The sequence below is a fragment of the Callithrix jacchus genome, chromosome 8, assembly GCF_049354715.1.
Source record: "Callithrix jacchus isolate 240 chromosome 8, calJac240_pri, whole genome shotgun sequence".
Taxonomy (NCBI): Eukaryota; Metazoa; Chordata; class Mammalia; order Primates; family Cebidae; genus Callithrix; species Callithrix jacchus.
Window position 1 is genome coordinate 25,285,596 of NC_133509.1, and position 24,075 is coordinate 25,309,670.

A 24,075-nucleotide genomic window follows, 5' to 3' on the forward strand; every position below is an offset into this window, starting at 1 on the left:
AAACCCAATCTCTACTAAAAATACAAAAAAGAGCTGAGCATAATGATGCTCCCCTGTAGGTCCCAGCTACTTGGGGGGCTCAGGCAGGAGGATCTCTTGAGCCTTGGGAGGTGGTTTCATTCAGTTGTGAAATCTCTGCACTGCCACTGCACTGCAGCCTGAACAACAGAATGAAATCCTGTCTCAAAAAGGAAAAACAAAAACAAAAACGGAGAATCTCCATTCATGTAAAAACACCATTAAAAGAGTGAAAAGGCATGCTACAGTTTGAAAAATAGAGAAATGTAATACATATATATCCTAGAAAAAGGACACACATCCAGAATAAAGAATTACAAATCAACAGAAAAACAACCATATAAATGTAAACAGGATACGAAGACTGAACAGGCACTTCACAAAAGAGGACATATAAATGGCAATAAAAAATACTCAATCTCAATAGCAGGAAAATGCAAATGAAACTACACTGATACATTACTGCACCTCAACTAGAATGGGAAAATAATTTTGAATTGACAAGCATAAGCAAAGATGTGGGGTAACCAGAATATTCCCAGCTAAGCGGTACAACCACTTTGTGAAAATGATCAACAATAACTGATACTAAAGTTTTGTCATTCACATACCTCTAAAACCAACAATGCCACTCCTACATTTATACACCCATCTAGTAATGTTCTATTTCTTGATATGTGGTGAAATTTACTTAGTGTAAATTCATTACCTGTTTTGTTTTGTTTTTCTTTTCTTGAGACGGGCTCTCATTCTGCCATCCAGGCCTGAGTGCACTGGCATGACCACGGCTCACTGTAATTTCAACCTCCCAGGCTCTGGTGATCCTCCCATCTCAGCCTGCCGGGTAGCTAGGACTACAGGCACACACCACCACACACAGCTGATTTTTGTCTTTTCAGTAGAGACGGGGTTTTGCCACGTTGCCCAGGCTAGTCTGGAACTCCTGGGCTCAACTGATCTGCTCACCTTGGCCTCTGGAAGTGCTGGGATTACAGGTGTGATCCGCTGTCCCAGTACCACCTGCACATTTAAAATTGTGAGCTGCTTCTGTAGACTTCAGTAATTTTTCCAAGATTTCTTTGATACAAAGTTCTCAGAAATCTTAAAGCTAGCATTTTAGAAGAGAAAAATCGAGCTTCTAGTTCACAGGTGAAATTTTACCAATAAAACTTAAAAACAAAAGACAGCTATTAACGCGTATCAGCTCAGAACAAAGATGAAAAACTACCAGCAGATTACTTTTCTTTAACTTCGTCAAGCACTGGGAGTCAAAGAAAAGATAGCACTGCAAGAAAAGACTTCCTTTTGAAAGCAGCTTTACCAGCAAAACACAGAAGGAAATCGAGGAAAACAATTCAAAAGTCTTGCTTAACTCTTCTGTGACAGGATGCCAAACTAGATGATCTGAGAAGCTCCCAAGGCAGACAGACAAAGGGAAACCACAGCAACTCTTTGGAGCGCAAACAGCAGCACCACAATCCAACCTACTGGAAATGCTGCTAATTTGAGGCTGGCCCCGCTAGTCCAGAGGCGATTCAGCGACGGCTACAAACGCTCCCCTAGTGCTTGCTTCCTGGATCTGGCACACCTGGCTTGCCCACCACCAAGCTGGAGACAGCGCCAGGTGCGGAATCCCGGAGGCCAATAAAGAACCCAACTTTGCAAATTTGGGGCTTGAGATCTTTCGCCATTCAGGTCCCCAAAGGGAACCGATTTCTGGCCTCGAAGGTGGGGCAAAGGGTCAATGTCCTCCACCAGATCTAGGATGTGCCCCCGAAGCTGCTCCATCCCTCCACCTCCTGGGATGCCACCGGAAAACCCGCCCGCGAGTTTCTTCCCCAGAGCCCACGAGAGCAGGGCTGCGGCTGGCAGCGGCAAGCGAGGAATCCAATGCAGGGAACTTAAGCTCGGGGGGCCCCGGTGCGCCCGCCCCGCTGGCACAGCAAAAGTTGTGGAGGCCCCCGGCGCGCACATCCACCCAGCTGTGCGCCTCGGGTCCCAGACTCACCGCTCTCCCGGCTTGGCGCAGCGCCCTCACCTCGGAAAGCCTGGGTGGACTTCCCCCTAAACCCTGACTTCCTACTAAACCTTAAACTTTCAGTGCAGATCCCGGCTGCCGCCCCACCGTGGCATTCACGTCGGAAACGCTGCCTGGGCATCCCGGTAAACCTTAACTTAGCGCGCCGCCGCCGACGCACCGGCGCGCGCCACCGTTGCGCGGCCCGCGCCTACGACGAGGATGCTCAGTCACCGCCGACGCCGAACGCGCGTCGGACGCTGCTGTCGCCCCGCAGACCCTCCGGACGCCCCCGACGCGCGGACTCCGCAGACCCTCTGGACACTGCCGACCGGGACCCCGCCGCCGACACCACTGACGCTGTCAGCGCCTGGGACGCCGCCGACCCGCTGACCGCTCTGGGGCCGCCCCCGACGAGCCTACCGCGCCACCACCGCCGATTCCATCCGCGCCTGGGACGTCGCCGTCGCGTCGCAGAGAGGCCGGGACATCCCCTAATACGTGGCAGATGCCCACTACGCAGATTGCGGCGCTGACGCCCCCGACGCTTTGACCGTGCCTCGGACGTCGCCATTGCGCCGCAGACCTCGCGGACGCCGTCAGTGCCTGGGACCCTGCCGCCGAACCGATGACCGCGCCGCCGATGTCCCCAACCAGCCTACCGCGCCGCCGACGCCATTGACCCTGTGAGTGGCTGGGAAGCCGTCGAACCGCTGACCGCGCCATGGATGCCCCGGACCAGCTTACCACACCGCCGACATTCCCGACGCGCTACCGGGACGCCTCCGAGGCACGGTAGACGCTGCCGTCGCGCTGCTGACGTCACTGACGCGCAAACCACGCTGAACGCCACAGACCCCCCGCCCCCACGCCACCGGCGTGGACCGCGCTTCCAATGCCGCTGCCGCGGCCGACGCGCGGACTGCGCCGCCGACGGCACTGACCCTGTGAGCGGCTGGAAAGCCGCTGAGCCGCTGACCGCGCTGTGGATGCCCCCGACCAGCTTACCGCACCGACATTCCAGACGCGCGACCGCTCCGCTGATGCCGTCTGCGCCTGGGACCCCTCCGACGCACGGTAGACGCCGCCGTCGCACCACTGACGTCATGACGGGCCGACCACGCTGACGCCATAGATCCACCCCCCCCTCCGACGCCGTCGGCGCTAACCGCGCCTCCAAAGCTGCTGACGCAGCAAACGCGCGGACCACGCCGCCGATGGCACTGACACTTTCAGCGCCTGGGACGCCGCCAATCCGCTAACCGCGCCACTGCCGCCCCCGAAGAGCCTACCTCGTCGCTGACACTCCCGAGGCGCTGACTGCGTCGCCATGCCATCAGCACCTGGGACGCCGCCGAAGTGTTCCGGACGCCGCAGTGGAGCCGCAGACCCCGTAGACGCTGCCCACGCCGTTAGCGCATGGGATGCCGCTGTTGACCCGCTGACGTCGCGGACGCCACAGACCCTCTGGATGCCGCCGATGCTGAGCGCGCAGCTGACGCCGCCTACGTTACTGACGCTGTCAACGCCTGGGACGCGGCCGCCCCCGACGAGCCTACCGCGCCGCGGACACTCCTGATGCGGTGACTGCGCCACAGGTGCCATCCGCGCCTGGGACGCCGCGGAAGTGCCTCGGACGCCTCTGTCGCGCCACGGGGTGCGGACGCCGCCCATGCACCGTAGATGCCTCCGACTGCCGCTGACGCGGTCAGTGCCTGGGACACCGCCAATGAAGCTACTGTGCAGGTAAGAGCAAAACCTATCTCTGACTTCGTGTTCCTCTCCCGCTTGTATTCTAAGCCTGAGGCAGGACCCGTTCCATCATTTTCTGAAAACCGGGGATTCTGCTTTGTATACGAGGAGAAAACCAAAAATAGCAGCCAATAATTCCTTCCTTGTAGTTTAGAAAGTGAGAGACTTTAGCATTTCTGTTTTCTTTCATAATAGGAAGTTTGTGAGGCGAGCCAGTGAATATTGGTTTCTGTTCACATACTTCTGATTTATTTCCAATTCTTGTTCATATGTAAATAGAGATTTCTCTCTCCTTCTCTCTGGCTGTCTCTTACTTTTACGGAAGCATTGCCAGGGTCCATGAGGCACATACTATTATCCCTGTTTTATAGAGGAGGAGACAGACTTCTGAAGCTAAGTACCCTGTCCAAGCTAACATAGCTAATAAGTAGCAGATCCAGTAAGCTAGGCAGTATGGCTCCTCCGTTTCCTTCACCATGTACCTTTGGGGAGTACAGAAATTGAAACCATCACTATGATAGCAAATACAGTGTTTAGTATTCCTTTCCGCTTATCGTTTTGTGCTTCCCTCTCTAAGGTTACACTGGGGAGAAAATACGTAAATGAACTGAGTGTCTGTTTATCCTCATCTAACATTAATTGTTACATTCCCTGAACAAAATGGATAAAGACTTACTTCAGAAAACAATAGTTACGTAAGTGGCCACTAGAGAGAGTTTTCTCTATTGTTAGTATTCATTCCTGGGACATGTATTTAGAGACTTCCGTGTTCCGGGCCTGGTAAAACAAAAATGAATAAAACATGATACTTCATGTCAAGAATCTCACGGCTCCTTCTTCTGTGATAGTCTTTTAAGCCCTTTGCTATTTACTAGAGGCAGTTCTTTCCCCCAGAAACTTACAGTGTCCCTTCTGTATTAGGATCTTAGCGCAACACTGCTCTGCAAACTTGGACCAGGGCAGAGTGACGTAGCGGAGGAGCTGTGCCAGCGTCTGCAGCGAAAGGAAAGGATGCTGCAGGACCTTCTGAGTGATCAACACAAACAAGTGGTGGAACACGAAATGGAGATTCAAGGCCTGCTTCAGTCTGTGAACTCCACGGAGCAGGAAAGCCAAGTAAGGACTTAGCAGAAAAGCATCACATAGTGCATTTATATTCTGCAAATAGGAAGCACTTGCAGACTATGGATGTGTGTATGTTTATATATTTGACTGTCAATTCTGTTAGTTTCTTTTCTTCCATCTATTTCCTAGACCACAGTTTATTTATTTACTTATTTATTTAGAGATGGGGGTCTCTTTTTGTGCAGCCTGCTCTTGAAGTCCTGGACTCAAGTAATCATCCTGCCTTAGCTTCCCAAAGTGAATTGTAGGTGTGAGCCACTGTGCCTAGCCTTAGACCACAGTTTTACATTGATCATCAAAGTATGAAAAATTTTTTTGAAATGTTACATTTGGAAGGATGCCTAAACAATACATGTATCCGTTAGCTTCATTACATGCATTTTCTTTTCCTTAATAATCTGATCATTTTGAGAGAAAGGAGTAGGGGTTGTGGAGTGTTTTGATTTTGATTCTAAATTATTAAGACTAGAGTGGGGCTGGGCGCAGTGGCTCACTCCTATAATCCCAGCACTTTGGGAGGCCGAGGCAGGTGGATCACGAGGTCAGGAGCTCGAGACCATCCTGGTCAACAAGGTGAAACCCCGTCTCTACTAAAAATACAAAAATTAGCTGGGCATGGTGGCGCACACCTGTAGTCTCAGCTACTCGGGAGGCTGAGGCAGGAGAATTACTTGAACCCGGGAGGTGGAGGTTGTGGTGAGCCGAGATCATGCCATTGTACTTTAGCCTGGGTAACAAGAGCGAAACTCCGTCTCAGAAAAAGGAAAGCACTACATTCGTGGTCAAGTTCCCAGCCGAGTCAACTTGTGTGGATAATCAGGAAAAATGAGGAATCCAAAAGACAAAAATCAAAGAATTGATGGCATCTGTGTCTGAATCTTCTATCATTCTTATTCTGAATCCGACCTGAATTTTCCTGGACTTACAAAATACCAAGGGGGTGACTACCCCCTTTCTCTAAGCAAGGTGTAAAAAGGAATCAAGCCCCTTCCTCTGGGCCAAGAGAATTTTGAGTGTTAGCCATCTCTCTGTCTCTGGCATTAAAGGACTTCTGATTCTATCTCAGAGTGTGGCGCTTTTTTTTTTTTTTTTTTAAATTGCATTTTAGGTTTTGGGGTACATGTGCAGAGCATGCAAGATTGTTGCATAGGTACACACATGGCAGTGTGTTTTGCTGCCTTCCTCCCCCTCACCCACATTTGGCATATCTCTCCAGGCTATCCCTCCCCAGTTCCCCCCCCTCCGCTGCTGTCCCTCCCCTATTCCCCCCAATAGACCCCAGTGTGTAGTACTCCCTTCCCTGTGTCCATGTGTTCTCATTTTTCATCACCTGTGTGGCGCTTTTTTTATAGCTCGCTTGGTTACAACATTAGCAGTGTAAAAACAGACTAACGCAGGCACACATAGGTCTAAGTTAAATGAAAATTGACGGAAGAAGCAATGTCACGTAAACAGTAAACATAAGGGGGTTGAAAGCGTTATATTGCTACCAGTTATATTACTACCAGTAAAGCAGAGATTTTCAAATGAAATGTATCACCAGAGATAAAAAAGAGACATTTCATAATAACAACAGCATCAATACAACAAAAAGACATGCAATCAGAAATCCACCCAATAGCTTAACTTCAGAGTTCACAAAAAAATGGACAAAATTACGGAGAGAAATGGAGAATTCTATGAGCATGATTAGATATGTTAAAACTTTAGCAATAAATTTAAAAACTATAGAAAATTCCAACAAATAACCTAGAAAAACAAGCATTAACCACACAGACTTTATGTATATAAATACATATGAACATCAATGAAAAAATATAGTTTCAGGTGTGAATGATACATTTACCAAGAGAAGCTATATTTCAGGCCATCAAACAATACATTTGAAAATATTGACATCCTGCAAGACATATTTTCTGACCATATGAAAACGCATTAGAAATTGGTAGCAATAAGGTGATCCTGTGGACTGGATGTTTTTGTCATTTTCTAAATTCATATATTTAAACCTAATCCCTAATGTGATGGTGTTTGGAGGTGATTAAGTCATGAGGGCAGATCCCTTGTTAATTAGGTTAGTGTTCTTATAAAATAGATTTCATTGAGTTTCTTTGCCCCTTCCACCATGTAAGAACACCAAGAAAAGACACCATCTGTGAATCTGGAAACACCCTTAATCACACACTCATTCTGCTATTGTCTTGACCTTGGACTTCCCAGGCTCTGGAATTGTGAGAAATAGATTTCTTTTGTTTATAATCCACACAGACTATGGTATTCTGTTACAGGAGCCCAAATAAACTAAGATAGATGATTGTAAAAATACTAAGTATTTGGAAATTAAACATCAAAACTCTAAATGACAATTTTGTCAAAGAAGAAATCACAAGATAAATTAGGAAATCCTCTTAACTGAAGGATATTAAAGTACAATAAATCAAAATCTGTGGGATGCAGCTGAAATAATAGAGAAAAATTGACATTTTTAAGTACCTTGATTTAAAAAGAAGATGTCAAATTAGTAACTTAGCTTCTGCTGTAAAAAACAAAAATGAACAAATTAAACCAAAGCACGCAGAGGAAGGAAATAATGAAACAAGTCAATTACTTTGAAAGATAAATAAAATTAATCCTAAAGTTGGTTGTGTGGGAAAATAATCAGTAAATTTTATAAAACCCTAGCTAGATTGATCAAAACAAAAAAATACAAAGTAACAATATCAGGAATAAAAGAACCTCAGACCACTGTGACCTTCAGGTCAAGAAAAGGAATATTAATAATTTTGTGCCAATAAGCTTGACATCCAAATGAACAATTTCCTTGAGAGAGAAAAGTCGTGAAAACTGACCTAAGAAGAAACAGAAAATGTGACCAGCCATATATAAATTGTAGAAATTGAATTTGTAATTAAAATCCTTCCCACAGAGAATACAGAAGGTCTAGAAGGCTTTGCTGAGGAATTGTATGAAACACACAGTTGAAAAATAACATCAATTTTACACACACCTTTTTAGAAATTAAAGGAGGCAACTATTTTCAACTGGATTTATGAGGCCAATATTACTCACATTAAAAAAAGAAAATTCACACAACAAAATTAGAAAAAAGAACCAAGCATATTTCTCTTGAACAAAGACCAAAAATTAGGTGCAAGAAGTTAATAAATTCAAAGACAAATTAAAAAAAAATATGTCATTCCATATTGGTTTATGGGAAAGTGTTTGATTCAAATGAACTGCAAATAACACAACTCAATTAATATAATCAAAACAGGCTGGGTGCAGAGGCTCATGTCTGTAATCCCAACATTTTGGGAGGCCAATGTGGTTGGGTCACTTGAGGTCAGGAGTTCCAGACCAGCCTGGCCAACATGGCGAAATCCTCTGTCTACTAAAGTACAAAATTAGGCTGATGGTGGAAGCCTGCAATCCCAGGTACTCAGGAGGTTGAGGCAGGAGATCTTTTGAGCCCAGGAGGCAGAGGTTGCAGTGAGCCAGCATCACGTCATTGCATTCTACCTGGGCAACTAGAGCAAAACTCTGTCTCAAAATAAAAATTAGCAAAGTAATACCATGTTCAGGCATCAATTTTTTAATAGTTTGTATAATTTCTACACTAAGATCTACAAGCACTACTGACAGAAAGTAAAGAAGATCAAAATTAACAGAAATTGTGTATTCAAGAACTGGAATATCCAGTGTTACTACTTCTCCAAGATTGAGCTATTAAATTAAGTGCATTTTCATTTAAGACACTGGTGAGCTTTAAAAGAAATGTTAAATTCACAAGTTGAAGCTACCATTTCTATAGAAATACAAGTAAGTTTGAATAGCTGAAATAATTTTTAAAAAGAAGGAATTTGGAGGCCAGGTGCGGTGGCTCAAGCCTGTAATCCCAGCACTTTGGGAGGCCGAGATGGGTGGATCACGAGATCAAGAGATCGAGACCATCCTGGTCAACATGGTGAAACCCCGTCTCTACTAAAAATACAAAAAATTAGCTGGGCATGGTAGCGTGTGCCTGTAATCCCAGCTGCTCAGGAGGCTGAGGCAGGAGAATTGCCTGAACCCAGGAGGTGGAGGTGGAGGTTACGGTGAGCCAATTTCGTACCATTGCACTCCAGCCTGGGTAACAAGTGAAACTCCGTCTCAAAAAAAAAAAAAAAAAGGAATTTGGAGGATGCATAGTGAGTGATTTCAAGATTTACTATAAACCTCTAGTAGAGATCGATCCAAGATGGCCAACCACTAACAGCTCAGGATTGTAGCTCCCAGTGAAAGCTCAGAGAACGAGACGACGCCACATCTTTAGACGAATTTTCGTCACTCACCGATTAGCCGATTCCCAGTGGAGGAGCCCCACGGGTCGCCAGCGCGACTCTTGTGGCTGCCGCAGCGGTTTTGCCGGCGTCTCGGCGCAGCAGCTCTTCATGCAGAGCCAACGGGACTACTTCCCCTACTGACCGGAGTTTGGAGCTCCGGGAAGTCAGAGCCGCTTGTTGCGGACTCAAGAGGGAAGCCAGACCAGAGATTCCCGGGCAGAAGAGCACCATCAGTTTTATCGCTGCTATTTAGGCTGCCACAGTGGGTTGCTCGGATCCCAGCACTGGGAATCAATAAGTCGGACGTCAACTCAGAAACCTAATTAGAAAGGCGGTTCATCTACAATGAAGGGAAAAAAACGGCCTAAGAAGGCCGAGTATACTCAAAATCAGAACCCATCAGCAACGGAACAAGCCCTGATGGAAAAGGACTCATCAGTAATGGAACAAGCCCTGATGGAAAAGGACTGTGTTCCATTATCTGAAGTAGGCTTTAAAAGGTGGATGATAAGAAACTTCTGAGACTTAAAGGAACTTGTTCTAACCCAATGTAAAGAAACTAAGAACTTGGAAAAAAGGTTAGATGAAATGTTGAAAAGAATAGACAATATAGAGGAATACAAATGAACTTATGGAGTTGAAAAGTACAACACGAGAACTTAGTGAAATATGTACAAGCTTAAACAGCCGAATGGATCAAGCAGAAGAAAGGGTATCAGAGGTCGAAGACCAACTTAATGAAACAAAACGACAAGACAAGAATAGAGAAAAAAGGATAAAAAGGAATGAGCAAAGTCTCCAAGCAATATGGGACTATGTGAAAAGACCTAATATACGCTTGATTGGTGTACCTGAATGTGACGGAAAGAATGAATTCAAGCTGGAAAATACTCTCCAGGACATTATCCAGGAAAATTTTCCTAATTTAGCAAAGCAGGACACTATTCAACCCCAGGCAATACAGAGAACACCACAAAGATATTCCTCAAGAAGACCAACCCCAAGGCACATAATCGTTAGATTCACCAAGATCAAAACGAAGGAGAAAATATTAAGGGCAGCCAGAGAGAAAGATCAAGTTACCCATAAAGGTAAGCCTATTAGGCTTACAGCAGATCTCTCAATGGAAACCCTACAAGCTAGAAGAGAGTGGGGGCCAATATTCAATATACTTAATCAACAGAACTTTCAGCCCAGAATTTCATATCCTGCCAATTTAAGCTTTACATTTGAAGGAAAAATAAAATCTTTTAGGAACAAGCAAGTACTCAGAGATTTTATTACCACTAGGCCTGCTTTACAAGAACTTCTAAAAGAAGCGTTATACACAGAAAGGAACAACCAGTATGACCCTTTCTAAAAATACACCAAAAAGTAAAGAGCATTGACATAAAGAAGAATTTTTATCAACGAAAGGACAAAATAGCCAGTTAATATAAAATGGCAGCAACCCTAAATTTAAACTGACCAAATCTCCCAATCAAAAGATACAGACAAAATCTAACAGTATATCCAAAGATATACATAGACTCAAAATAAAGGGTTGGAAAAGAAAAACGTACCAACCAAATGGAGAGCAAAAATAAATAAATAAAAAGCAGGAGTTGCAATTTTCACATTTGACAAAATAGATTTCAAAGCTACAAGGATACAAGGGTAAAAGGATTAATGTAATAATAAGGGATCTTAACACCCAGATACATAAGACCCATAATGAGATTTAGATTCAACGAGACAGAAAATTGATAACGATATCCGGGACTGGAACTAAGATCCAGAACAAATAAACTCAATAGAGCTCTCCATTTTAAACACACAAAATATACATTATCCACAAAATCTAATGATATATCTAAAGATATACAAAGACTCAAGGGGATGGAAAAAAACTCACCAACCAAATGGAGAGCAAAAATAAATAAATAAAAAGCAGGAGTTGCAATTCTCACACTTAATAAAATAGATTTCAAAGCTACAAGGATGCAAGGGTAAAAGGATTAATGTAACAATAAGAGATCTTAACACCCAGATACATAAGACACATAATGAGATTTAGATTCAACGAGACAACAAATTGATAACGATATCCAGGACTTGAACTCAGAGCCAGAACAAATAAACACAATAGAGGTCTCCATTTTAAACACATAAAATATGCATTAACCACTTTAAATACTCAAAATATTGATTGGCCATTATTAAAACCCATTTTAGGAATGAAGTAATATTCCTTTTTCCCTCTTTTTCTTTTTTCCCCTTCTTTTTCTCTTCTTAAAAAAAAAAAGAATAAGAGTAAACCTCTAGTAATTAAAAGCAGTGTGACATTGGTATAAAATAGGCATAATTCAGTGGAATATAGTAAAGAGCACATGAATAGATGCACACAGACACGGCCGATCCCAACCGTGACATGGGGTAGGGGTGCCCTCTTGTGTTCAGACCCCTTTCCTGCTGCCGGGAGCCCAGGTCTCCCTGGGTCTCCTCAGGGGAGGTCTTGGCTGAGCAGATGAGGTGGGAGCTAAGGGTCACCGTTCTTAGCCCTGTGGCCACAGGGTGGCGCCGCTGCGCAGCTCTCAGATTTTTTTTTTTTTTTTTTTTAAATATCCTTGTTTCTGTTTATATATAGTATATAGGATAACAAATTCAGGAACTATGGGAAAGTAACATATAAAACCTTAATAGGAAATAAAATACAGATTGCAAAACACTACCATTTGCTTTTTTATGCAAATGCTTCAATATTTCAATATTTTTACTCACTTGCTAAATAAAGCACACAACTCAAAATGCTAAATAATTCTGTGAGTCTAAATCTTTAAAGAATACAATGTTAGTGAAAAACCAAAACTGTTCAGTAAGGTATGTATGGCCTTGGTTATTACCTATCATAGACGTCAAGGTGCTCATAGTCAATAGCTATTTAAGCCTTACAGAATATTGTTTTTGGCTCAATATTGATATATTAAATGAATGTATCAGAGAATCTTATATTATGGTATCAGGTTATATTATATTTATGGTATCAGGTTATACAGATCTATTCAAAACCATTTTTGTCAAAGTTTAAACACTGGAACAAAAGTCAAATTGTTTCCAAGTGAGACAGAAAGTGAGTCTTGCTAACAGTACAAATTTTGTTCCATGGGTACTAATAAAATTTATTTTTATTTTAGATTCAGGGAACACATGGGCAGGTTTCTTAGCTGGGTACACTGTGCACTGCTGAGGTTTGGGACACGGATGATCCCATCACCCAGGTAGTGAGCAGAGCACCCAGTAGGCAGTTTTCAGCTCTCGCTCCCACCCACCCTTCCCAGTGTCTATTGTTCACTTGTGTCCTTGAGTATTATTGTGTTCAAGTGTTTTTTCTTTACATGAAACCATTGAAAGCAAAAGTATGTCATGCTTATCGGTTACTTTGTACATTTATCATTCTATTAATACAAGTCTTAAGTAATTAAGTAGCATATTAAGGCCATAAGCCAAGTCATGATCTCATACCAAAGGACTATTGTTATTCAATCATCTAGCAAATTCATTTTAATGGGTTACGTTACATGGTTGAGGTCAGCCTACAGATACAAAATAGGTTAATTAAAAGTTTTTATATCAGCTTTTAATTTTTTCACTGGAACAGGATTTGGGTGTGGGAATGCTAAATGTGGTGGGCTTCAACAAATTTACAGTTTATCAAAATCAAGTTCTTAAAGAATACGAAAGCATATACTTTAACTCTTCCAGCACAAATCCTCAATTGACAGTCACAGAAAAATACTGTAATGATTTAAAGGTTGAAAATATATCAATGATGCAAGTTTCAAACAAAATGTAGTGATGAAAATACGTAATCATCCTTTCACCAAGTTTTACAAGCACAGTCTTCACTGTCTAAGCAAATCCATTTTAGTTTCTTCATTGTGCCTTTTAACAGGACATTTGTCAGGTCGTTGAATTTATATTGCAACAGTATTTGAGATGTTACCCTCTCCAAATTTCCTCATTCAAGATCTCAAATTCTTGTCTTCTTCCCAAAGCCACACCTGTCTTTTTCTAGCTCAGTGCTTTTCCGGGGTCACCAGTTGACCCTTTGATACAGGTATCCTACTTTCAATGGCTCTTCTGCTTTCTTTTTTCTTTCTCGCACTTTGAAGAGTTCCTACTCTTCTTTATTTCTTTCTTATGAAGGTCTCGTTGCTGGGTTCCATGTTTCAACCTAGATAAGAAAAGATTCTCGTGCGACCTTTTTCTTGTATCCAAATTAGCTTCAGTTTCCATTTCAACATCATTACCATTGGGTTTGTCTTGAGAAGTTATTGTTCTTGCTCTTTTACTTTCTAGGCTTTTGCTGCTGCCTTCATTAGAAAGGTGGATGATTTTTCACTTAGCACATAATTCACATAACTCTTCATTTTCTCCATCATGCAGTTGTAGCTGAAGTGTTGAAAAAAAGTAATGAAACGTATCTTTCTGAGAGATTATCATAAGCAATTTCCTTTTTAAAGGCATGTAAGAATTTGGATCACCAAATATTCTTTCAAAGACTTCTGCTTCTTTAAAGTTGCCCATTTTCCATACAAACAGCGATAGCCTCAGTTTCTATTAAATTCTGTATTTCTTCGTGAAGTTCGTCCTTTTCCTTTTCAATTGAACCCCAGCTCATCAGGGCTGTTCCAATTCGTTCGTCATTTTCAAACTGTGCATCCAAGTTTTTTCCTGCTGCAATTCTTGTCAAAAACTGACACATGTATACAGTTCTCAATCGATAAGCGGTTGGACTCGACAGTCCGTGAAGAACAGCCTCGGCGCTGTCGCAGGTTGGGCGAGGGTCCTCGGAGAAATCGAGCATCCAGCCGGCAGCCATGGCCTCGGCCTTGGCCACAAAGCTGGGTCCTCCTCCCCCGGGAGCCCCCAGCCACACCTGGCACTGAGCAGCTCCTCTCTGTTTCTCCCGGTTTCTGCCCCGGCAGCCCCACCATCCACACAGCGCTGCGGGCTGCGAGCCGCTGCTCTCGGATTCTGATGAGCAGCAGAGGGAGGAGTGGGTTGAGTCAGGCAGAGACGCTGAGCTGGGCTGGGCACTGGTGGGGTGAAGGAGCCTCTGGCAGCCAGGGACCCCACAACAGCGGGAGGAGAGGGAAGCTCTGGAGCCTCACGCCGTCCCTGAGGTTTCTGTCTCATCCCCTCTCTCCAGCCCTCCATGACGACACTCCAGAAAACCAGAAAGAAGAAACATTTTCTTCTGCTCCTTCTTTCTTTTCAGCGCTCCTTCTTCCTGTAACAGCAGTGACACCTGCACAACTTCTTCCCCGGAAGGACGCCTGAGATGTGATCACGTGCTGGTTTCTGGCAGAGGACCTGGACTCTGCGGAGGGAGGAGAACATGATGGTGAAAAGTCCCTCTCATGGGCAAGGCCCTCTCCGGTGACCGCCCAGTTTACCCAGGTGTGACTGTGCAGTGGGGCCAGATTGAGGCCCTCCCAGGCATCACGGTCTATCCAGCATCCCAGGTGTCCACACCTCAGCCTCTGCACAGCTGCTCCCCTGCCGGGAAACTCATCTCCAGGGCTCCCTTCCCCACCCCCACATTCTCCTCATTCCCACCGGAGCCCACTTTGTGTGGCATCTCCCATCCCCCCCGACACCACCCTGCTTTGTTTTTGTTCACAACCCTTTTACTGACATTTAAGAATTCTTTACTTATTTATTTATTTTGAGAAACAGGATTGTGCTGTTACCCAGGCTGGAATGCAGTGGTGCGAACTTGGCTCACTGTAGCCTCAAACTCCTGGGCTCAAATGATCCTCCCACCTCAGCCTCCCAAGTAGCTGGGACTACAGGTGTGTGCCACCACACTCAGCAGACTTGTATTTACTTTTGGTACAAACGGAGTCTTGATATGTTTCCCAAACTGAGCACAAACTTCTGGCCTTAAGTGTTCCTCCCGCTTCAGCCTCCCAAAGTGCTGGGATTACATACATTTGTGCCCAGCTACGAATGTATTTATTTTAGTTGCTTATAGTCTTCCTCTCCTCTAGAATACATGCTTTATGAGGACAAGGACGGTGATTTTGATTGTTCACAACTGTATTTCCCTTGCTTCAAATAGTGCCTGTTACTTTAAATATACTTGTTGAGTGAATGAATGATTGAATGAATACACACATGGACTCACACACCAACACACACAGACAAAAAGATGTCACACATATTGACACATTCTTACTCCGACACTCTCCACACAGTGACACGACCACACACAACTAACATTCTCATGCACATGCTCTTGAATGCTTTTAAAGGCCTGATATATATTTTTTTTTTGAAACACGGTTTTGCTGTGTCACTGAGGCTAAATTGCAGTGGTATGATCACAGCTCACTGTAACCTTGAACTCCCAGGCTGAAGCAATCCCCCCACCTCAGCTTCCCAAGTAGCTAGAACCACAGGTACCTGCCACCAGGCTCATTAATTTTTTAGTGTGTTGTTGAGATGGGGTCTTGCCATGTTGCCCAGGCTGCTTTCAAATGCCTGGCCTAAAGTGGTCCTCCCACCTCAGCCTCTCAAAGCTCTAGGATCGGGTATGAGCCACCTCAGCTAGTCTTGAAGTTTAATTTTCATTCAACATGACGTTGTGAACATTTCTCATGTGATAACATAGTATTAGCTTTCATTTTTTCTCCAAATTATTTAAAAAATTTCAGAGTCTAAAAGTTGGAAAGAATACAATGGTCACCATAGATCTAATTGTTTCCTTTGTGTATGTAATAAATTATATTTCCATGGTTTTTGCTGAAACATTAGACAATCACTTGCCAACAGCATGACCTTCATTCCTAAATACTTCGGTAGTCATCTCTTAAAAAAAATAACGTTTCAAACAGTAATATTATTATTACACTGAAAAGAGTTACTACAATTCCCTAATATTGCAAAATTTTAAAGTAATGTAAAATTGCCTTAACCATTACCCACATGTCTTTCTTGTGGAGGTGAGCAGCTCTCAGGAGCTCCAGCCCTCTCAGAGTTTCTGTTCTCCGTGCAACTTCTCTCTCCAGTCCCTTGAGATCAACATTCAGGGAAACTGAAAAGTAGAAACATTTTCTTCTACTCTCTATTGCTCAGTTGTATTTTTTTAGGGTCCCATTTACTCTGTTTTCTTTCATTTGGGAAAAACCCCTCCACATCCACATAATATTCCAAGGTGTGGAGACACATATTGGCATTATGACATCTGCGCACAGCTCCCCTGGGCCTCGGTCCCCTCAGCAGAGCAGAAGAGGCCTCCTGTACTGGGGTTCACAGGGGACCCAGAAGTGAGACCCTTTGAAGAAGACGTCAGGGTAGACCTAAGACCTAGAATGAGCTCACTTCCTTTCCTCGGGGTCAGGAATCAGTCCTCTAGAAGCCCGCTGCCTCAGGAACTCCGTACTGTCATCAGGTGGTCAAGAAAGTTCCACACAGCGCTAAGACCCAACCACTACACCACCCTCACGTCCATGGACAGAGCCCAGGGGAGAGCCACCCCTGCTCCTCCTACCCTGTCTCCCACAGCCTCAGCACCATCGTCTTCCTCGAGTCCACCAGGACTGAGCTCATCACACCCTCTCCCTGTTTGTTTCAGTCACACTGGGTCCCCCACATGCTCTGCACTCGAATCCTCACAAGGCTCTGCACGCCCTTATTCTCCACATCATCCTCCCTCCCCAGCTCCAGAAATCTTCCCACTGCACCCCCTGGAATTCTCAGCCCATGATCAGCAAAACCTCCACATCCTCTCTCATGATGTCCCTGCACCTCGCAGCTCCAGTAGAAACCTGGGTTTCCCGGAGGACACAGAACCTTAAGTTCCTTGAAAATTCTGGATATTAGACTTTGTCAGATGGATAGATTGCAAAACTTTCTCCCACTTTGTAGGTTGTCTGTTCACTCTGATAATAGTTTCTTTTGCTGTGCAGGAGCTCTTTTGTTTAATTCGATCTAATTTGCTAATTTTGGCTTTTATTGCAATTGCTTTGGACATTTCCTTCATGAAATTGTTCACTTTTCCTATGTCCTGAATGGTATTGCCTAGATTTTCTTCTAGGGTTTTTTATAGTTTTGTTTTTTACATTTATGTCTTTAATCCATCTTAGTTAATTTTTGTCTAAGATGTAAGGAAGGGGTCCAGTTTCAATGTTCTGCATATGGCTAGCCAGTTCTCCCAGCACCATTTATTAAATAAGAAATCTTTTCCCAGTTGCTTGTTTTGGTCAGTTTGTCAAAGATCACATAGCTCTAGATGTGTGGTCTCATTTCTGAGTTCTCTGTTCTGTTCCATTGGTCTATGTGTCTGTTTTTGTACCAGTACCCTGCTGTTTTGGTTACTGGCCTTGTAGTACAATTTGAAGTCGAGTAGCTTGATGCCTCCAGCTTTGTTCTCTTTGCTTAGGATTGTCTTGGCTATACAAGCTCTCTTTTTAGTTCCATATGAATTTTAAAGTAGTTTCTTCTAATCCTGTTAGAAGTGTCAATGGTAGTTTCATGAAAACAGCGTTGAATCTATTAATTCTTTGGGCAGTATGGCCATTTTCACGACCTTGATTCTTCCTATCCATGAGCATGGAGTGCTTTTCCGTCTGCTTATGTCCTCTCCCATTCCCTTGAGCAGTGGTTCATCATCCTCCTTGAAGAGGTCCTTCAATTCCCTTGTTAGCCATATTCCCAGGCATCCTATTCTGTTAGTTTGTTTGTTTTGACATGGTGTTTTGCTCTTGTTGCATAAGCTGGAGTGAATGGCACCATCTCAGCTCACTGCAACCTCCACCTCCCAGGTTCAATCAATTATCCTGCCTCAGCCTCCCAAGTACCCAGGATTACAGGTGCATGCCATCATGCCCAGCTAATTTTTGTATTTTTAGGAGAAACTGGATTTCACCAAGTTAGCCAAGCTGGTCTCGAATGGGATCTCAGGTGATCTGCCTGCCTCAGCCTCCCAAAGTGCTGGAAATACAGGCATGAGCGACCGCACCTGGCCTTCTTATTCTGTTTGTAGCAATTGTGAATAGGAGTTGATTTCATTATTTGACTCACTGTTTGTGTATTGTTGCTGTATATAAATGCTTGTGACTTTTGCACATTGATTTTGTATCCTGAGACTTTACCGAAGTTGCTTATCAGCTTAAGAAGCCTTTCTGCTGAGACAATGGGGTTTTCTAGATACAAAATCATGTCATTTGCAAAGACAATTTGACTTCCTCTCTTTTTATCTGAATATCCTTCGTTTCTCTGACCTGATTGCTCCTGCCAGAACTTCCAATACTATGTTGAAGAGGAGTGGTGAGAGAGGGCATCCTTGCCTTGTGCTGATGTTAAAGGGGAAGGCTTCCAGCTTTTGCCCATTCAGTATGATATTGGTTGCGGGTTTGTCGTAGGTGGCTACTATTATTTTGAGGTATGTTTCTTCAATACCTAGTTTGTTGAGAGTTTAAAAATATGGAATGCTTCACGAACTTGCTTGTCACCCTTGTGCATGGACCATGCTGATCTTCTGTGTATCATTCCAGTTTTATTCTGTGTGCTGCCAAAGCGAGAAATGATCAGAAGTTCTTAGAAGTGGAGATAACTGAAGAAATGTAGGTGAGAGGGAGTGTTGGATTTCATCGGCATCTAGTGAAATGTGACTGTCTCTGTCTTTTATTCTTTAATGAAGTGGTAAAATGCATTACAGATGTAAAGTTAACATTTTCCTGTGTTCTTGGGATACATAACTGGGCAGGATGTTTAAATTGTTGTAGCTCATTGATGGACACCGTCTACTACTGTTTTTCTCAGTATCTTTATGTCTAACTGCTTAGAAGTGACTATCCTATCCTGCTTTTCTCTTATGTATTCCCTAGCTGGCTTTAGAATCAATGTTATTGGTGCATAAACGATAATGAGTTTACTAGCTCTATGTTTCCTCATTCTCTTGGATATTATGTATAAGTTCAGTAAACTTCTTTGAAGGTTTGGTAAAACTTATCTTCAAAACAGCCTGGATATGCCTGAAGGGAAATAAAGTTTTAAAACCATTTTAACTTCTTTACTGACAGTAAGTTCTTCCCATTGGCATAATCTCGTTCATTGCTTCAAAATTATTTAAACCTCTACTATATCTTTAGTGGCATATTTATCTGTCATAATGCTATTTTATTCTGAATTACCGTTTCCTGTTTTAATTCTCCATCCAAAGTAACAGCTGCTTTTGGCAGGCTGGGCCCTCAACAGTGGCAGCTGCGAGGTCAGACTTGGTGAGTGGTGATGCAATTGCTGTGCCCATGCATCGTCCATCCCAGCCACCACGGCCACTTTGTGCAGGGACTCCATGAGCAAGCCCTGTGTGGCTGAGTGGCATCATCCATCAAGCCATCTTGCCCACTTAATCACAGGGAGCCCCATCCCCAAAAGACCCTCTAGTAGGCATCCATACACAACCACTATCTTTACACATTCTGTGTATAGTAAGAGGTATATGCGTACCTCTCACCCCTACATCCCAATTTTTTAACTCTGTTTTCCCCAAGTTCATGACTGGCCAGCCAAGCCAAAGCCACTGCCCATGACTCATTCATTCACGCACTACTGGGGCATCACTTCACATCCTCCACCTCCCATGGGCTTGTCTGTAGTTTGATTCCTGGTTCCTGGCTCAACGTCCATTCCCAAAGCTTTTGTGGTGTCAGCTCCCAAGTCAACTGCTCTTGTTGCCAATTCTCCTCTTTATATGTATTTATTTCCTGGAAAAATTGCACTGATTTTTTCAATGCAGCATTTTCAAAGATGTGCAGTAGGAGCAATTCTTCTTATCAGAGATAGAATTGCTTCAAAACACCAGAAATGTATGTTTGAGTGAAGGACAACATGCATGGAGAAAAGAGGGCAGTCCTCAAGCGGGCAGTGGATTTTCACAAAGTGAACCCTCCAGCAAACAACATAGCAATCAGCCCTGGGGAAACACCTTTGGGCCCTACTCAGTCATAAACCACCCTCCCCCACCCCAGAGGAGCCACTCTTGATTTCTAACACAGATTAGTTCTGCCGGTTCTGGCTGAATGGCATTACACAGTCACCATCACGGCTCTGGGGCTGATCATCTGTGTGTGTGGTCGTAGGCTAGTCATTCCCAAGGCTGTCAAATGCTGCACTTTATAAATAGCTCACACTTCCTGTCCCTTCACTGTTGATAGACAATTGCGTTATATCCAGATTTTACAAATCGTGCTGCTGTGAATATTTTCATATATTTTAGCACACACACACACACACACACACACACACACACACACATTTCTATTGGTTTATAACTAAGAGTGCAATTGCTGGGTCATAAGTGAGTAGCTGCTTGGCTTAGTCTCTCAATAAACAAGTTTCTAGTCATAAACACAGTAGAGGAGGGTAAATCTCTTACTTTAGAAATTATTCAGATAATAAATAGGGAGGAATGAGGTACTGAGACTATAATAACTGTTTTGCAACCCATAAGGAATTAACAGATTTAGCCATTAAACAGCAATGGCAATTAACAACACAATAAAGAAAAAACTCATGTTAGGTTCTTCCTCTTGATGGAAGAACACAGTAGAGTACCGTCAAACAAGAGCAAGTGAAAAGGAAATCAAGCCTGAACTAAGCAGCCTCCAGTCACCGATTTAGAGACAATACAGATCATAGAAATACATATCCAACTCCACCTTGGGGAGCAATCAACAAAATGCACATGGTGGGAAACTCTACCACACAATATACATTTCAAGGAAGAATCTATAGAATAAAAGAGAACAAAAGCATATTTCTAAAGGTAAAACTAAATTATAATTTGGGATGATAAAAATATAAAATACAACAAAGAAAGGATGACCCTAAAAGTCAGGATGTGTTTTTATTTGGGAGGAAAGAGTTTATTGCTGAGCTGGGGCAAATGATGGGGCTTTTGGTTTGCCCCGCAAACGTCTATCCCTGGTGGTTAATGGGTGTTTATTTTTTATTAAAGGACACAAATTTTAGACAGTTTTTTCCCCTTTGGATTCCTACATTTTATTTAATGACACAAAGCCTACCGAAAAAATAATTCAGAGAATATGGTTACTGTTTGGAAAAAGGCCTCCTCCTCATCCTGCTCTCTGGACACTGAGCACCCAGAACAACCAGCAGCCCCAGGACTCCCAGCGGGGTGACCTCACTTCTAGGTGTGCATGCAGCACACATCATCAGAGGCAGTGTACAGGTCTACTCCTTGACTCCTGGAAAAACCTGATAGGACACAGCTGAGGGGAAGCCTTCCCCACCATCTGCAGGCTCTTGGCCATCAGTGTAGAGGGAATGGGTCCTCACCTCTCCACAAGTGCCTTTACGGCCAGAGCCTCCTCTCTGCATAGGGAGTAAGCCCGGGCTTTTCCCCTGAACACGGTGACATGGATCACCCCAAAGGTGGAGATGACACCATTCCTCCCCCAGCAACCTCACACTTCTTTTGCTTTACAGGAAAGTTGATGCAGGCTGGTGTCCAGTGAAGAAATCCCAGGTGCCCAGGAAGGGGAGGGCTGTGCATGATCTGCAAAAGGAAGCTGCTGCGCTGCTCCTGCTCCCAGGAGGTGGACCCCCAGGATGGGCTTTAAGGTGGAGAGAGGGATGTCATTGCTCATCCTCCAGGTTCCAAGTAGAAACCTCCCTGCCCAGCCCATGTCATTCTCCCTGAATCTTCAATGCTAATGAGGACTGTCTCCTTCTCACCTCCCTGGACTGGGCTTTCTATCACTGGAATGTGGATGTGATTTCTAGTTTCAGCATGTCCTGGCTTATTGTGCTGCCAGGAAAATAAAATCAAAATACACGTTGAATAAATAATAAAAAACACATAGTGAGCAAAGGCTTACAAAGTATTTTTTGAGTCAAGATCTCACTCTGTGGCCTAGGCTGGAGTCCTGTGGTGTAATCATGGTTCACTGCAGCCTTGAATTCATGAACTCAAGGGATCTTCCCACCTCAGCCTCCCCAATACCTGGAAATACAAGTGCCCACCACCACGTCAAACTAGGTTTACTTATTTTTATTTTTTTTTAAGAGGAGGGTCTCACTATGTTGTCTAAGCTGGTCTCCAACTCCTATCTCAAGCAATCCTCTTGCCTTAGCACCCTAAATGCTGGGGTTATAGGTGTGAGCTGTCATGCCTGGCTAATTGTACTGGGGGGAAGGCCACAGTTTCCAGGCTGGAAACTACACATCCAGAAACAGAATCCACAGCCCACCCTAGATCAGGTTCCATCTAGAGACACCTATCCCTACTGCACGGATGCCACAGTTCACACCTCTGACACCCTGGTGCTGGACACTGGACCCTGAGGTGAGGTCAGATGTCACTGCTGCATCTGGAAACTGGAGATCACTACTGCCGCTCAGCCATCTTTACTACAAAGCATTCTGCACAGTCCAGGTTTTCTGTGCCACCTCGTTCTGGCTCAGAATCTGTCAGTGATATAGGACTTAAGAAAACATTATTTACGTAGAGAGTGAGGCTATGGAAGTTCTCAGTAAGGTTTTCCTTTTAATGAAATGCAGCCCCCAAACATTTTCTTTTCTAACAAAGAGCAGCCTGTATAATTGCTACATTTAATCAGAGAGATAGACTCCAATACAATAATACTGGGGACTTTCAACATCCAAACCTCAGCATTAGACAAGTCATCTACACAGAAAATCAAGAAAGAGCGGGATTTAAACTGAACCTTATACCAAATAAAGCTGACAGATATTTACAGTGCATTCTACCTAACACTACAGAATATACACTCTTTTCATGAACACAGGGAATGTTTTCACGTTTTCCAGCAGAGGGCCTGTGTTAAGCCACAAAACAAGTTTCAATAAATTTTCAAAAACTGAAATCATATCAAATATCTTCTCTGGACACAATGGAATAAAACTAGAAATATACACCAAGAGAAACTTTGGCAACTAGACAAATACATGGAAATTAAACAACATGCTCCTTATTAAACAACAAATTAACATGTTGACTCAATGAATAATCATTGAGTCAACAGAGAAATTCAGATGAAATTCAAAAAGTTTCTTGAAACAAATAAAAATTGAGACACAACATACCAAAACCTGTGGTATACAGCTAGACAGGGCTAAAGGGAAGGTTATAGCAACAAACGCCTACCTAAGAAAAGCAGAAACATTGCAAATTAACCGTGTAACAATGAACCTCAAGGAACCAGAAAAGCAAGAATAAACCACATCAAAATTAGCAGAAAAAATAATACGGATCAGAGCAGAACTAAATAAGCTTTTAAAAGCCATGTAAATAATTAACAAACTGAAAAGTCGATTTCTTAAAAAGATAAATGAAAGTGATAAACCACTAACTAGACAAATCAAGAAAAAAAGAAGTCTCAAGCAAAATCAGGAAAAACAGAAAAACATTACAACTGATACCACAAAAATCGAGTTGTGTTTAAGAAAGAGTTAAGTTGGTTTTCTAATGGGAAAATATACACAGCAAAACTGACCTTTTAAACCATTCTAAGTGTACTCACAATTAATATACTCACAATGCAGCCGTCACCACTATTCATTTTCAGAACTATTTCACCATTGCAAACAAAAACTTTGTACCCATTAAACAACTATTCCCATTCCTGGCTCCCCCTAGTCCCTGGTAACCTCTGTTCTACTTTCTGTCTATGAATTTGCCTATCTTAGGTCCTCATGTTAGTGGAATCCTACTATATTTGTCCTTTTTTGTCAGGTTTATCCTACTTAGTAGAATGTTTCCAAGGTTAAACATACTGTGGCATGTCTCAGAATTACATTGCTTTTTTT

General features: G+C 43.4%; 2 protein-coding genes, 1 non-coding gene and 1 pseudogene across 13 annotated transcripts in view; 1 reads left to right on the forward strand and 3 right to left on the reverse strand.

Annotated features, from left to right (window-relative positions):
- Window positions 1-3,504, reverse strand: part of LOC100896515 (NBPF family member NBPF3) — a 38,557-nt gene extending 35,053 nt beyond the window's left edge. For 2 of the 8 annotated variants that reach the window (XM_035259368.3, XM_035259366.3), the window contains exon 1: window positions 3,328-3,504. The gene's annotated coding sequence lies outside the window, so the exon portion shown is untranslated. Of the gene's footprint in view, window positions 1-727; window positions 2,840-3,043; window positions 3,112-3,327 lie in introns of those variants that run through there. The other 6 variants (XM_035259369.3, XM_035259365.3, XM_078333979.1 and 3 more) reach the window with 3 other exon arrangements.
- A 52-nt stretch (window positions 3,505-3,556) lies between these two features.
- On the forward strand, window positions 3,557-22,130 carry LOC103788955 (myomegalin). 4 transcript variants are annotated; one of them, XR_013520863.1, is made up of 4 exons: window positions 3,557-3,781; window positions 4,709-4,903; window positions 14,495-15,071; window positions 21,733-22,130. XR_013520863.1 is itself a non-coding variant. In XM_035259375.3 (3 exons), the coding sequence occupies exons 1-3, from the start codon at window positions 3,719-3,721 to the stop codon at window positions 21,739-21,741; spliced, it is 267 nt and encodes an 88-aa protein (XP_035115266.2). In that variant the 5' UTR covers window positions 3,557-3,718; the 3' UTR covers window positions 21,742-22,130. The 4 variants fall into 4 exon arrangements, 2 of the variants coding, with proteins under 2 accessions (XP_035115266.2, XP_078190141.1); XR_013520864.1 differs by having other exon boundaries at window positions 14,495-14,676; XM_035259375.3 differs by lacking the exon at window positions 14,495-15,071.
- LOC144577322 (telomeric repeat-binding factor 1 pseudogene) lies at window positions 12,948-14,382 on the reverse strand (annotated as a pseudogene).
- Window positions 18,700-18,802, reverse strand: LOC118145277 (U6 spliceosomal RNA). The gene has a single exon (XR_004730404.2). It is a non-coding gene; the product is annotated as a U6 spliceosomal RNA (small nuclear RNA).
- Window positions 22,131-24,075: the final 1,945 nt, after the last annotated feature.

Excerpts from the sequence above, each read along its gene's own strand:
- LOC103788955 (XM_078334015.1), top strand. The coding sequence starts at position 3,719 with ATGCCTCCGACTGCCGCTGACGCGGTCAGTGCCTGGGACACCGCCAAT. Across the intron at positions 3,782-4,708 it reads CCAATGAAGCTACTGTGCAG|GATCTTAGCGCAACACTGCT; the intron begins GTAAGAGCAAAA and ends CTTCTGTATTAG.